Source organism: Mizuhopecten yessoensis, unplaced genomic scaffold, assembly GCF_002113885.1.
Source record: "Mizuhopecten yessoensis strain PY_sf001 unplaced genomic scaffold, ASM211388v2 scaffold716353, whole genome shotgun sequence".
In the NCBI taxonomy this organism is placed as follows: domain Eukaryota; kingdom Metazoa; phylum Mollusca; class Bivalvia; order Pectinida; family Pectinidae; genus Mizuhopecten; species Mizuhopecten yessoensis.
In genome coordinates this window covers 348688-363587 of record NW_018480074.1, presented here as the reverse complement: position 1 = coordinate 363587, position 14900 = coordinate 348688, and the positions used below count along the sequence as shown (strand labels likewise).

Below are 14900 nucleotides of genomic sequence, written 5' to 3'. Positions count from 1 at the left end.
CACACCGTCTCTGCAAGCATCAAAAGGACCTTATTTTCTAGGTTGCAGAGTACAAGGAAGAGACACACTAAGGTTTTCATTCCACAATTTCCAAATCTAATATTGTTTTACAAATTCAAAATATTTTTGTTTTACTGAAACTTACATTTTCTAGATTCTAGAAATCAGCATGCCACTTAACTAAAATAAAAATATCTTGATAATTTTACAGCATACTACACATAATGTATATGAATTAGGCTGTGACATCTTAAATAATATTTAAAGAATATAATTCTAATGTACTCTAATAAACCCAACAGAATAGGCCTGATCTACCATCAGTTCAATATTTCTTAAAACTTTTTTTATATCTATATAATACTTCTAACAATAACTGGTAAATAATCACTTTGTTTAACCTTTTTTGTTTTTTGTCAATTTCAATTTTTATAAATTCTTCTAATTTTTAATGAACAAACACTTTCGATAGGAACATTATCAAAATAATCAAAAATCTGAGAAATTGATTAATAATCTAACAAAATCTCCTCTAATTTGGAAAAAAAAAATCTATAATTTAAAATTTACGATACAGACCAAACCTATAGATTAGATCTTATAAAACATTGAATTGTATAATGTAACTCCTAACTAGCAACTTACATTTTTGTAATAACATTTTTTTTTTTTTTTTTTTTCAATTGTTTCTTTCAATTTACGGTACGTACTGAATTTTACATGAATACATTTCTGTGTATTCACTTTTTGAGAATGGGTAAAATTCTGTGTTTCTATTGTAATATTGTTACACAAGATTATCACGTACTGTAAAATGCCTGTTTACATTATTTGTAGTTATTAAAACATTCATCCCTTAAGACACATTTGAACTCTTCCAATTGAAAGGACGGAATAGTTCATTAAGAAATTTCAGGGATGGATGAGTTAATTTGATTTCATTATGTTAAAGACTTATTGTATATGATAAAATGTTAAAGACTCATGGTTTGTAACTTAATGATACGAGTGCATGTTACCAAAACTTGTTGTTGATTCATATAATTAATCACCAAAATGTTTGGCACTCTCTGCTGTTATACATTACAGACATTGTATGTGTGTCCTTAGGAAAGCTTTTTTGTGACTATTACGGACAGTGTAAATGTGTCATTTTCCATATTTATATATCTCCCACCCCCTTCTCCCTTCCTTTTCCCAAGGCCAATCTAACGAATATAATGTTTTCCACTCCAATCCTGAAAGGTTTGTCTCCCAAAATTGTGAAATGAATGTTTTAACTTTCCAGGTTCCTTCCACCAGAGACAACAACAGGTTACACTCTCTACATTAGTCATTGTGTGGTAGACAATGTTAGCGTCACTGTGTGTCCTCTCAAGGTCACCGTGTCCTCAGAACACATCCCAAATTCAGCCTCTGACCCCTCGGAGGACTGTCGGGACCAGAGCTCGGATTGCCACATTACTGTTGAGCGACTGGTGACCACCCAGTACAACTATGTGCAGGTGGAGGTGCCAGAAAACGTCACGGCTTCACTGGTGGAGTTCTACGTCAATTTTTCACTACTTCGTAAGGCTATGAACCTGGAGACATCGCGCTTTGTTAGAGTCATGATACATCAAGTTTAACTTGTAAATTGAATTCTTGAAAAATATAAATGAGTTTTGTATACAATATCTCAAGGTGATTTATTGTTAATCCAAGGACATACACATTTGCTTTCAGTTTATATTAAAATATCACCGATTCAATTTTTACTTGATGTTATTTTAAGCTGAGTTCAAGAACTTTGGATGTTAAAATTCATCGACCATAATAATACCTTCTTTTGGTACCATTGTCTAATATACATTAATGTACTATTCATGATTTCAGCTATTCCCTCCCAATGTCCATAACACTAGATAAGATTTTGGGCACTCTTCCTCACTGTCTAGTATTGTATAGTAATGGTATTTTTTTTAACTGAATGGCCTTGAAAAGGAAAACATATTCATCAATTTTGATAATTACAAATGAACAAATAATGTAAAATGTTCAAAATTTTACAAAGAAGTGGCCAGTTATATTCATGAAAAAGTTAAGGCACAATTTTATCAATTAAATGTTGCTTATATTCTAGAGTTCACCATGGACACCAGCCATGCATCAGAATAACACATTCATGTATTTTACTAACTTCAATTTCTTAACTGTTCAAATTTTCAGGGTGTCAGTTGAGATACAGACTGGAGGACACAATGAAACAACGAAGGGGAGTTCTTCACACCCCCGATTCCATCAAACATTTGACCAGCGCAAAAAACAATAACATCACCGATGATATGGACGGTGTGCTTCGGTTTATATCTGTGAAATCGAATGAATCGGAGAGTCTCCTGAACTACTCCATAGCCGCTGACAACAACCTAACCCGGTCTTTACGCGCCCACGAGGCTTGTCTATTCCTGCCATCACTTGGCACCCTTCGCTTGGCCTCCGAGGACTTTGCCACGCTATTTGTGTTTCCTGATGCCCTGCTGTACCCGCAGCCCAACAATAGGTTATTTATCCCGGACAACATTGTCTTGCTGACTCACTATAACATCTTCTCCACGAAGGACTCTGGGGCCACCCTCAAGGTCGAGCTACAGATGGTGAAAGGTCAGACAGTAAGTACTCTACACCTATTTGATGTTACATCGTTGGTTTAAACAATATATATTTCATATATCATATATGATAAGTACACAGGTCAATAATAATAATAATAATTGGAGGTTCTTATATACCGCTTTATCACAACCTAGTTCGTAGGTTGTTTCAAAGCGGTTCACAAATTATTATCCGTGGTAATAGGGATTTTGCAACCAGCCAATACCTTCCTCAACTCCCTGGGGAGCATACAGCTTGAGCTGCCATTTCGGCGCTAACAGCTAGTATTCAACAATTCTAGCACTGCCCAACCACATACTCATTTACAGCTGAGTAGACTGGAACATGCTCAAAGATACAACACAGTGCCATGCCGTGACTCGAACCCGCAACCCTTCCGTCACAAGCCCAGCATCTGACCACTAGACTACCGTGTCTCCATAATAGAAATATAATAGGATCTGGCAACAAGATTCTAAATCTTATATAAAGCCATCTCACTTGAAATTACATTAAAGAAGTACTACAACATACATTAATGAATTGTTACATCATTACAGTGGAATTTTGTCAGTCAGAGGCTCAGAGCATATTCTTTGAATGATCATACAAATTATCAATCAATTGTCATAAGTTGGCTCATCAGTCAGTAATTAATCATATAATTATACAGGGGAAAAAATCTGCCTTTACTTCCTGAGAACTCAAGATTATACAAAAATATTTTATACTTATATGTTTGCCAGCTGGCAAAAAGTTATCCTTTAAAACTTCTGTTGTAGAAAATTAATTTCCTTAGGATCTCTAGTGTTTTTACAAATATGTTTTACTGAGATAGGTTAGACCTATTGTAAGTCATGAATTAAAAAAAAAAAAATCTGCATTGTGTATCATCAAATGTGCAAGATTAACACTATTTGAAATCATTCTAAATGAGCAATTTTAATGATTTGTAGAAAGTTTATGTGTTGTACGATATTAACATGCCAGTACAAATTGTTGATGGTGCATAGAGGTCACTCAGTAATTTGTTGTTGTTTGTTGGGGATTTTACACAGGAGGCGAGTCAGTAATGTTTTGTTGTATAAATAAAGAATACCTGTCAATAATGTTTTGTTGTATAAATATAGAATACCTATCAATAATGTTTTGTTGTATAAATATAGAATACCTGTCAATAATGTTTTGTTGTATAAATATAGAATACCTGTCAATAATGTTTTGTTGTATAAATACAGAATACCTGTCAATAATGTTTTGTTGTATAAATACAGAATACCTGTCAGTAATGTTTTGTTCCACACTAACAGGACCCCAGTCAGGATGCTGTAGTGTGGGTGTGCATGATGAAGAACGTGATTCCGGGGAAACACCTGATTGATGAGTGTGATGGCGGGATCAAGCTGACTGTCAACTCGTCCGTGCTCGGTCCAACAATGACAGACAAACTGTATGTGCCCTACCCTGAGGAGGGTCGCTGGTACTTCGGTCTTCACAGCATATGTTTTAACAAGAACAGGTCAGTAATGCAAGATGTATATCAGCTTCACTTCAGCAATCCATTTGTAGCAATTTTAGATTTTTACTGCAAGAAAACCTAAAATAATGCATTCATAAATATCATCTGTAAGATATTACAGTGTTACAATGGAGTGTTGTTTGTCATTAGACTTGACACTTTGTCTTTGGTGTAGAGTGGAACCTAATTAGACTTGACACTTTGGTTTCTGTGTGTAGTGGAACCTTAATTATTAGTCTGAACACTTTGTCTTCTGTGTATAGTAGAACCTAATTAGTTTCTGTGTATAGTGGAACCTCGTTAGTCTGAACACTTTGTCTTCTCTGAACAGTAGAACCTTCAGTAGGAAAGTATTGAATACCTCGGTTACACATTTTCTAGATTTATGAAACCGCCATTGTTACTCACTTAAACATTACTAAAATAAATCATCAAAAAAGATGTATTTTAAATTGATAAATGGTGCATAATCCCTGATAAGTACAGCTAATATTGGACAGAGAGGAATCATATTATTCGGTAATTCCATGCACTTAGTCATAAAATGTCACTGAGGAATAATGAGGTTTAATGCTTGAAAAATGAACCTTAAATTATTCTTCAAAGTCTTTATCTTAATATTAGCACTTTTTCAAACTGATCAACGATTAGAGTTGGTTCAGTCCCTAATCAGAGGTCGATTGAACTATTTGTATTGTGTCAATATTTGATGTTGCTTGCTTGACAGAACGATGACCCCAGAGGCTTGCAGACAGCTGCCGATGGTTTCACTACTGGTGTTTACGTCCCGTTGTGTGGACGAGGAGTGTGGGACATATGGCCTATGTCAGGAGTATATCAGTGACCTCCATGTTTTCAGTGCCTGCTCATGCTATGCTGGTGAGTTATCCCCCCTGTCTCCTCGGAATGATGATACCTCTGGTAGGGTTTTAGTTCAGATTTGCTGAAACTTGATGTCCTAGCTAAAACAGATTGTATATAAGTACATTTTAGCAGACAATTCATGCAATCTTAAAAGTAACTAAGAGTTTAATGTAAGTACTAATGTATATAGATCTATATATAAGTTTGTTGTATTTGTAGTTTGAAAAAAAGTTATAAATATATACCTATTAAAGATTCAATTGATAATTGCAATTTTTCACATGTATATATATATTCATATTCTGTTTGTATATTCATCTCTTTTATTATACTTGCCTTTTGTGCCCAGGTTACCGTGGCTATGGCTGTACCGATGGTACTGAGGCAGAGACAGACACGATGCTGCTGGTGACAGCCCTCCTGCTAACCCTCAGTAATCTCTTCTTCATCCCCAGTATCTTTGTAGCCATCCATCGACGCCTGTTTGTTGAAGCCCTCGTCTATTTTTTCACCATGTTCTTTTCTACTGTGAGTATAATCATACGTTGAAAAGTTTTTTTTCTGTCGGTCACTCTACTGCAAGTAATATCAAGAAAAATGGTTAAATCAATTTTCTTTAGACATTTTGAAATGACTTAGTGGGTATTGTAAAAATTGTAAAAATTGTGAAGATTGGTTGGACATACTTTTAAAATCTAAAAAATGCTTCCGGTGGTAGAAAGCACTTCATTGAATGAATGTGTTTGATTATCTACCATGGCTGTACTGGTCTTACTAGTAAATGATATCAGACCAACTTTGGTTAGACTAAAGGCGTAATGTGTCGTAAGCTAAGGTTCTGTATCAACGGCATAATGTACAGTGAATAAGGGTTCAACCACTGATTTTATTTTCTAACTTCTCTCCTCTTTATTATCGGGGTTGTCTGCCTAGGCACCCGTCTTCATACGACCTTGGCTGTTTTGAGGACGTTAAATCCAAGGAAAACAAGCAAACAAACAATCAACCACTGGATTCACACTTGGCACATCAAAGTGGTCATGCATTACTTCTACATACATCAAAATGATCACCAACAGTTCCAGGATGGTGTCAACCAAATAACTGCTCATTTTCACTGTTTCTATTTATCTCTGAAGTCGGGTTATGAATATAAATTAATGAGTTAAAATCTACTGGCATGGATTGTATCAGATTTCAAATTCCAAAAATAGACATAGTGGCCGGAGTGTCTTTGGTTCAGCCACCATTGTTACCAACAAAAGTTGCTACATTACGGGACAGCTGCATCATTGGGATAAGATATATACCGGTCCTCTTAAACACTGGCTAGATAGTAGAAAAATGTTTTCTAATTTTACCATGCTAGGACCTATTTTCCAGTTTTACCAAGCCTGTAACCTATTTTCCAGTTTTACCAAGCCTGTGATATATTTTCCAGATTTACCAAGCAACCAGTGATATATTTTCCAGTTTTACCAAGCCTGTAACCTATTTTCCAGTTTTACCAAGCCTGTGATGTATTTTCCAGTTTTCCCAAGCCTGTGATATATTTTCCAGATTTACCAAGCAGCCAGTGATCTATTTTCCAGTTTTACCATGCCTGTGATCTATTTTCCAGTTTTACCATGCCAGTGATATATTTTCCAGTTTTACCAAGCCTGTAACCTATTTTCCAGTTTTACCAAGCCTGTGATATATTTTCCAGTTTTACCAAGGAGCCAGTGATATATTTTCCAGTTTTACCAAGTCTGTGATATATTTTCCAGTTTTACCAAGTCTGTGATATATTTTCCAGTTTTACCAAGTCTGTGATATATTTTCCAGTTTTACCAAGGAGCCAGTGATATATTTTCCAGTTTTACCATGCCTGTGGTCTATTTTCCATTTCCAGTTTTACCAAGCCTGTGATACATTTTCCAGATTTACCAAGCAGCCAGTGATCTATTTTCCAGTTTTCCCATGCCTGTGATCTATTTCCCAGATTTACCAAGCCTGTGACCTATTTTCTAGTTTTACCAAGCCTGTGATATATTCTCCAGTTTTACCAAGCCTGTGATATACTTTCCAGTTTTACCAAGCCTGTGATACATTTTCCAGATTTACCAAGCAGCCAGTGATATATTTTCCAGTTTTACCATGCCTGTTTACATTTCAAACTTAAAGTCAAGTTCTGCTAGACCGATTGAACTGAAAGTTGGTAGGAATGATCGCCACATGGTCCTGACAAAGTGTTGTTATTTTTTGGGTCGATCAGAAATCCAATATGGCCAACACGGCTGACATTTTGAAAAACTATTTCAAACTTAAAGTCAAGTTCTGTTAGGCCGATTGAACTGAAAGTTTGTAGGATGATCAGCTCATGGTCCTGACAAAGTGTTGTTATTTTTTGGGTCGATCAGAAATCCAATATGGCCAACACGGCTGCCATTTTGAAAAACTATTTCAAACTTAAAGTCAAGTTCTGCTGGACCGATTGAACTGAAAGTTGGTAGGAATGATCGCCTCATGGTCCTGACAAAGTGTTGTTATTTTTTGGGTCGATCAGAAATCCAATATGGCCAACACGGCTGCCATTTTGAAAAACTATTTCAAACTTAAAGTAAAGTTCTACTTGGCCGATTGAACTGAAACTTTGTAGGAATGATCGAATCATGGTCCTGACAAAGTGTGTTTTTTTTTCGGGTCAATCAGAAATACAATTTGGCAGTGATATATTTTCCAGTTTTACCATGCCCGTGATCTATTTTCCAGTTTTACCATGCCAGTGATATATTTTCCAGTTTTACCATGCCTGTGATCTATTTTCCTGTTTTACCACGCCTGGGATCTATTTTCCAGTTTTACCATGCCAGTGATATATTTTCCAGTTTTACCATGCCTGTGATGTATTTTCCAGATTTACCAAGCCTGTGACTTATTTTCCAGTTTTTCCAAGCCTGTGATCTATTTTCCAGATTACATGCCTGTGATCTATTTTCTAGATTTACCAAGCCTGTGACCTATTTTTAGGTCACCTGAGCTTTAGCTCAAGTGACCTATTGCTATCCGTTTTCGTCCGTCGTCGTCCGTCGTCTGTCGTCCGTCGTCCGTTAACGTTTTACATTTCAAACTTAAAGTCAAGTTCTGCTAGACCGATTGAACTGAAAGTTGGTAGGAATGATCGCCACATGGTCCTGACAAAGTGTTGTTATTTTTCGGGTCGATCAGAAATCCAATATGGCCAACACGGCTGACATTTTGAAAAACTATTTCAAACTTAAAGTAAAGTTCTACTTGGCCGATTGAACTGAAACTTTGTAGGAATGATCGAATCATGGTCCTGACAAAGTGTGTTTTTTTTTCGGGTCAATCAGAAATACAATTTGGCAGTGATATATTTTCCAGTTTTACCATGCCTGTGGTCTATTTTCAAGTTTTACCAAGCAGCCTATGGTCTATTTTCAAGTTTTACCAAGCAGCCTATGGTCTATTTTCAAGTTTTACCAAGCCTGTGATATATTCTCCAGTTTTACCAAGCCTGTGATATTTTTTCCAGTTTTACCAAGCCTGTAACCTATTTTCCAGTTTTACCGAGCCTGTGATATATTTTCCAGTTTTTCCAAGCCTGTGATCTATTTTCCAGATTTACTAAGCCTGTGATCTATTTTCCAGATTTACGAAGCCTGTGACATATTTCCAAGTTTTACAAAGCCTGTGATATATTTTCCAGTTTCACCAAGCCTGTGATCTATTTTCCAGATTTACGAAGCCTGTGACATATTTCCAAGTTTTACAAAGCCTGTGATATATTTTCCAGTTTTTCCAAGCCTGTGATCTATTTTCCAGATTACATGCCTGTGATCTATTTTCTAGATTTACCAAGCCTGTGACCTATTTTCCAGTTCTACCAAGCCTGTGATATATTTTCCAGTTTTACCAAGCAGCCAGTGATCTATTTTCCAGTTTTACCATGCCTGTGGTCTATTTTCCAGTTTTACCAAGCCTGTGATATATTTTCCAGTTTTACCAAGCAGCCTGCGATCTATTTTCCAGTTTTACCATGCCTGTGATCTATTTTCCAGTTTTACCATGCCTGTGATCTATTTTCCAGTTTTACCAAGCAGCCTATGGTCTATTTTCCAGTTTTACCAAGCAGCCTATGGTCTATTTTCCAGTTTTACCATGCCTGTGATCTATTTTCCAGTTTTACCATGCCTGTGATCTATTTTCCAGTTTTACCAAGCCTGTGATCTATTTTCCAGTTTTACCATGCCTGCGATACAAAAGACGTGACCCACTACTACTGTATGATGAAGTATGATGTTCTGAGTTACTGCGACTTCCTCGGCTCCATCATGTCCTTCTGGGTGACGATCCTGGCCATGGCCCGCCTTTCCTCACCGGTCCGCTCGTTTTTCCACATGCTGGGTGCCTTGTGCCTTGCCTTAGGCGTGGAGTATGACCGACACGGCCTCTGGGTGTTTGTTGTACCAGCAGCCTTCGGCATTATCATTATGTCTATATCATGGGTAAGCACTAAGCACTGTGGACAGTGTTTTTTTAATGTAATGCAGAAAATAGACTTTGGCATTATTCACACTTTAATGTTAATTTGAAAACATTTTATGTTTCAAAATAAGGCTGCAACTGGTGATAATTATAAAAAAATGTTCAAATATTTTGAACTTGTTGCTTTAACTCTAATGCTATTCTCTGTTCTCTTTGATTCAGATATTTTTTTCGTAATACAGATTATATTCAAATTTTGAGGTAATAGCAAATTTGCTAGATAGTGAGGCTTTTTAATGTGTAAAATATTGCTGAGAATGCACAGTTTTTGCTCTACTTTCTGGTATATCTAGTTGTGAAATTTATTTGACTGCAATACATATTAGAGTATGACCTTTTGACCAGACATGTTAATACTTTTTCACAGGTGCGACAGTGCTGTATACGGAAAAACTGCTATCCATCCAAGTGGCGCTATGTGAAATTCCTGTTGCCAGGAGTTCTGTTTGCTGGAACAGGGCTCGTAATTTTCGCCTTTTTAGAAACAGAGGAGAATTACAAATATACCCATAGTGCCTGGCATGTCGTCATGGCGCTGTGTATTGTGTTCCTGTTGCCAAGTCGACAAAAGTCTAAAGGTACGCCCATCACTATGCATGATCAATCGGACAATCGGCTTGACGAGGAGCTGGCCAATAACACGTTAAAACTAGAGTCCTATACCTCAGAAAATTAACAAACTAACTGTAAAAGTTTATTTTACTATGGAGTTGAACAATTTTGCTAAATCTATAGCTGTATGTGATGAAAAAAAATCACAGTTATTATACAATATACTGAAAAGAAAATTAAACCCCTCGACATATTTTTGGAAATACCCAATCTTAACATTTCTTTAATTTCTCAGCCATGCAATGTTGTTTTCTTAAACTAATGTGATTTCAGTTAGAGTAAAATTTGGAATGTATTGCTGTTTATTTTTCCAGTTTGATCCCTCCTAAAAATATGTTTACAACACATTAAATTGTTAACAGCAAGTAAAATAAATTCCTGAAGTATCTTTTTATCTAATCACCACATGCAGATTTGGCAAAAAATGTAAAAGTTCCACAGTGAAAACCTTTACAAGGACTAATGTAAATAGAGGGGAGGAGAAGACATGATATGAAGAATCCTTGGCCCCCACACATCTCATTTTTGTCCTACAAGTGGACTCTAAAATTATCCCCATCGTACCGGAAGATATGATGAAAAAGAATGACACATTTATGTCTTGTTATTATAGTTATGTCTGTGAGACATATTTGCTCAAATTGATTAATTTGGTTAATTTCTCGAAAATTTTCGAAGGTCTATAATATTTAAAAAAAAAAAAAGGAGAAGACTAATATAAACAGTCTGAATGTGAAGGATTCCTGAAAGTTGGTCCCTGTGAATGTGTTTTAAGTCTTCGCGCAAATCCGTCATATCTGTAAAATAGTTTATGAAATAAGAATGAATGTGATTAAATCAGGGGGCCAAAATACTCCATATCATGTGTATGCCTTTACGATTTAAGCATTAAATGTGATGTTAGTAAATTTAACCTGATATAAAGCATGCTAATGTGTTCATAAGATAATTATGATATTCTTACATTTTATACATGGAAGCATTAACACCCGTTTTAACATAGTCCCTCTGTATATGTCATTAACACACTGTTTAACATAGTCCCTCTGTATATGTCATTAACACACTGTTTAAGACAGTCCCACTGTGGTCTTAATTGCTATTAACATATGACAGAGCTTAACATTTTAATATTGAGTGCTTTATTTGAGGAAGATTTTATTTTATTATGTCGATAAAACAATTCCAATCTCCAAGTTTTTTTAAACAAATATGTATGTAAGTGAAACGGGCTATATAATTTACTTTTAACTTACCAGGGTACTGTAATCAATTTATCATATCTAATACCACATATAAACTGCTTTCATCATCAGTGTCAGTTTTAACAGAAATCAATTTAAGGCTATACCTGATATTGATAAACATAGGGGAGGGGGCTGGGAGACACTATTGATATTACTCTGTACACTGTATATGTATAGAGAGGGTCAAGGAGGCACTTTACAAAACTGGAATAGCTGGTGGAAAAGTTCACTATTTTCTTTGCTTTCTGTTATGTTTTTCATTTGCTTTATATTTTCTGTTATGTCTGCTATGTTTTTTTTTAATTATTTTCTATTGCTGTTGTAACTTGATGTCTGGTATATCACTAACATGTATGATATTAGCCCATATTTGCAAAACTTAACAAAATGTTAACCCTTTCAACACTGTAGACCATAATGGACTCATCAATATCAATGCATGGTAGAGTCTACTTAAGTTACATGGGGGTGAAAGGGATAATAGTATAAAAGTGTGAATTCTCGGATGTGGAAATGTTGGTGTTGTGACTCATTGAACCTATCACTGTGTGGAAATTCTTGTTGGCAATAGTTTTAAAATCCAAAATACATTCTATTTATCTATAATCTATTACATGTAACTCATTCACCCCAGCAGATACATTTGAACTCTTCCAATTCAAAAGTTGGAAAAGTTCATTATGAAATTTGAGGTGTGAATTAGTTGAGAAAAAAACATCAGTATTTCCACATGGCTATAATTACCACTATTACATTTTACAGATGTAATCAAGGGAATTTGTATTCTTTAACTGCAATATAGACTGTTGGGTTGGATATTACTGAAATTGGAGAGAAAGGAGTAACATTTGGGTTACAGTAGTTTAGAATTTCATTTGCATGAAAACCTTACTTAACTCATTACCCCCTGAAGACACATTTGAACTCTTCCAATTCAAAGGTAGGAATAGTTCATTATGAAATTTCAGGGATGAATGAGTTAAATAAAATGTAATACATGTAGTGTATGCAGTGTCCATTTTCGTCTTAATTCAAGGAAATAATTAATTATAGTTTTCTGATTGTGCAATATAACTTGTAATTAAGTTTTAACTGTGCATTGCTTTAATAGGGGGTGGGTCTCGTGCAGTATGAGAGTACGCTATCGCTATCAGGAAACTGAACTCCAGTACAGAACAATGTTACCTGTGTCGATTACATTGTGGTAATTTGCTGCATGTGTTAAGAAAATAAATGAAGGAATCATATGCAATATGTAAGGCTACTTTAAGTGAATGGAGTTGGGTGGTCGGGTGGTGCAGTGGATTGAATTCTCTGGGTACTCCGGTTTCCTCCCACATTGACTCATCGACCCCTGAAGACACATTTGAACCCTTCCAATTCAAAGGTTGGAATAGTTCATTATGAAATTTCAGGGGTGAATGCGTTAAGACCCTGTGCATGCTAATGTCCGGGTCAACAAGACTGGTTGATACATCTTGTTCCATGAGACCTGTAAGATAGGATGGATGTTACAAACTTAAAAAGACTGGTAACATATCATGTAAACATCTTTTGTGCTTTTATATGAATAATGTGAAAAGTGAAGTTGTGCATTATTGAGGATAAAGCTAGGGATGGGATGTATTTTTTGGGCTTGTATAATGTCTATGGCTTATTGAGTAATGTGTATGAGGGAGAATGCATCTTTTTTTCTGCATTTGTGTTGCTTTTTAGCTCTTCTTTGTTCTTTTTCTTAGTTCAATATTCAGTTTTAGAATTTTCTGCTTTTAGATTTACTTTTTCCATGTCATATAGATGAAATTGTCCATGTCATATTGATGAAAACTTCCATGCAATGTCAAAGATATGCTCTGATATGGTGTATCTATATTTGAATCTAAATCCAAGGTTTTGTTGAGTTTAGTTTTATTACTACACAACATTTCTAAATATAGATAAGTTATGACTGCCATAATGGATTCAAAATGAGGCTGACTAATGGTTTCAGAATGAGGCTAATCGAACAGTTTCACAATGAGGCTGATCGATCATTTTCACAATGAGGCTGACCTGATGGTTTCAGAACGAGCCTGACCTAATGGTTTCAACTTTATGCTTATCTAACCATCAGAGTATATGAGGAAATCAGTTGACAGAAATGTACATGAAACCTGAATATCTGGTTTTATTACCCAGCATTTCCAACACTTTACAGATATATTTTAAATCTTTAAAGGTGAAAAAAACCTTCTGATGGTTCAGATATAGAATACAATGGATCTTGTACCTGAACAAATTAATATTTATAACCAATGCCAGCAGCAATTTTGTCAGTCACATGTTATTCTCTGTCAGGATAAATTTACCAAAAAGACAAAAGTTAAACTTCGCCAAAATTTCCTCGTATACAGCAACTAGTGAAGGATTCTGTCAGGGTTTAGCAAGAAATATAAGGAGATATAACTGCTTTTTTTGGACAGATCAAGAGGAAATATGAAAAGTCAGCAGTTCTGATCATGCAAGTTAACCAAAGAAGTTTAAAGTAGTCTGTGATTCTGGTCAGATTAACAAGATGTATTATTAAACTAATAAGTAATTCTGGCCCAAATTAACTAAAGATGTATAACTTGTCTTGCAAGTTGCAACATACATCTTAACGATGAACTTGTATCATAAGACTCCTCATTTTATTTGCCCCCGAAGTACTGCCAACATTTCCCAAACTCCTGTTTTTCTTGATAATTCCGTTATCTGTCTCCCTCAATATACATGTACTGCCAAACCTATTGATAATGCCAAAAATATCACTGGGGTAATAGTGGCAGTATAACAAATGTTGACTGTATGTTGATCTCAATCTAATTTTCCAGATGATAGTTTGGAGCTTATAGATACTGACTTGAATGGATCACCTTCAGTCCAGGAATCTTTGTGTCCGGAGTAATGATGAGAAAGGCATGTGATTCGAACTTAGATGTTAACACACACATTTCTCTAGAAAAAACTTTATTGACATTTTTTTTCAAGATTTTGAGCAAATTTTAAATAGAACTGTCCTAATAATATAGGATGTGGTGTTCGAAATAGATGTGTGAGCTGATAAAGCTTCATTTTGATGTGTGTTTGAATTCACAGGTAGATATGTATGCCAATTAGAATACAAGTGGTACCTTCATTTTTAGCTCACCTGCCCGAAGGGCAAGTGAGCTTATGTTATGGTGCGGCGTCCGTCGTCCGTCGTCCGTCTGTCCGGCGTCAACTTTTTACTTTGAACAATTTCTTCTCAATAACCAAAAGGCCCAGGGTACTGATATTAGGCCTGTAGCATGCTGGGATGAAGGGCTACAAAGTTTGTTCAAATAAATGACCTTGACCCACTTTCAAGGTCACAGGGGTCATATATGTTAAAATCTTCAAACAACTTCTTCTCAATAACCGAAAGGCCCAGGGTACTGATATTAGGCCTGTAGCATGCTGGGATGAAGGGCTAC

The 14900-nt window shown here is 35.7% G+C and overlaps 1 protein-coding gene across 3 annotated transcripts in view; it reads left to right on the top strand.

Moving 5' to 3' along the window:
• The window catches only part of LOC110443586 (transmembrane protein 8A-like), a 36831-nt gene that overhangs the window by 15993 nt on the left and 5938 nt on the right, over positions 1-14900 (top strand). For 2 of the 3 annotated variants that reach the window (XR_002462132.1, XM_021487880.1), the window contains exons 5-12: positions 1289-1569; positions 2209-2651; positions 3945-4153; positions 4881-5032; positions 5367-5545; positions 9262-9528; positions 9936-10146; positions 14280-14364. Coding sequence is in view for 2 of the 3 variants with exons in the window: in XM_021487880.1 (XP_021343555.1) it covers positions 1289-1569; positions 2209-2651; positions 3945-4153; positions 4881-5032; positions 5367-5545; positions 9262-9528; positions 9936-10146; positions 14280-14353 (1816 nt within the window). In the remaining variant the exon portion in view is untranslated. The remainder of the gene's footprint in view (positions 1-1288; positions 1570-2208; positions 2652-3944; positions 4154-4880; positions 5033-5366; positions 5546-9261; positions 9529-9935; positions 10147-14279; positions 14365-14900) is intronic. The other variant, XM_021487879.1, reaches the window with a different exon arrangement.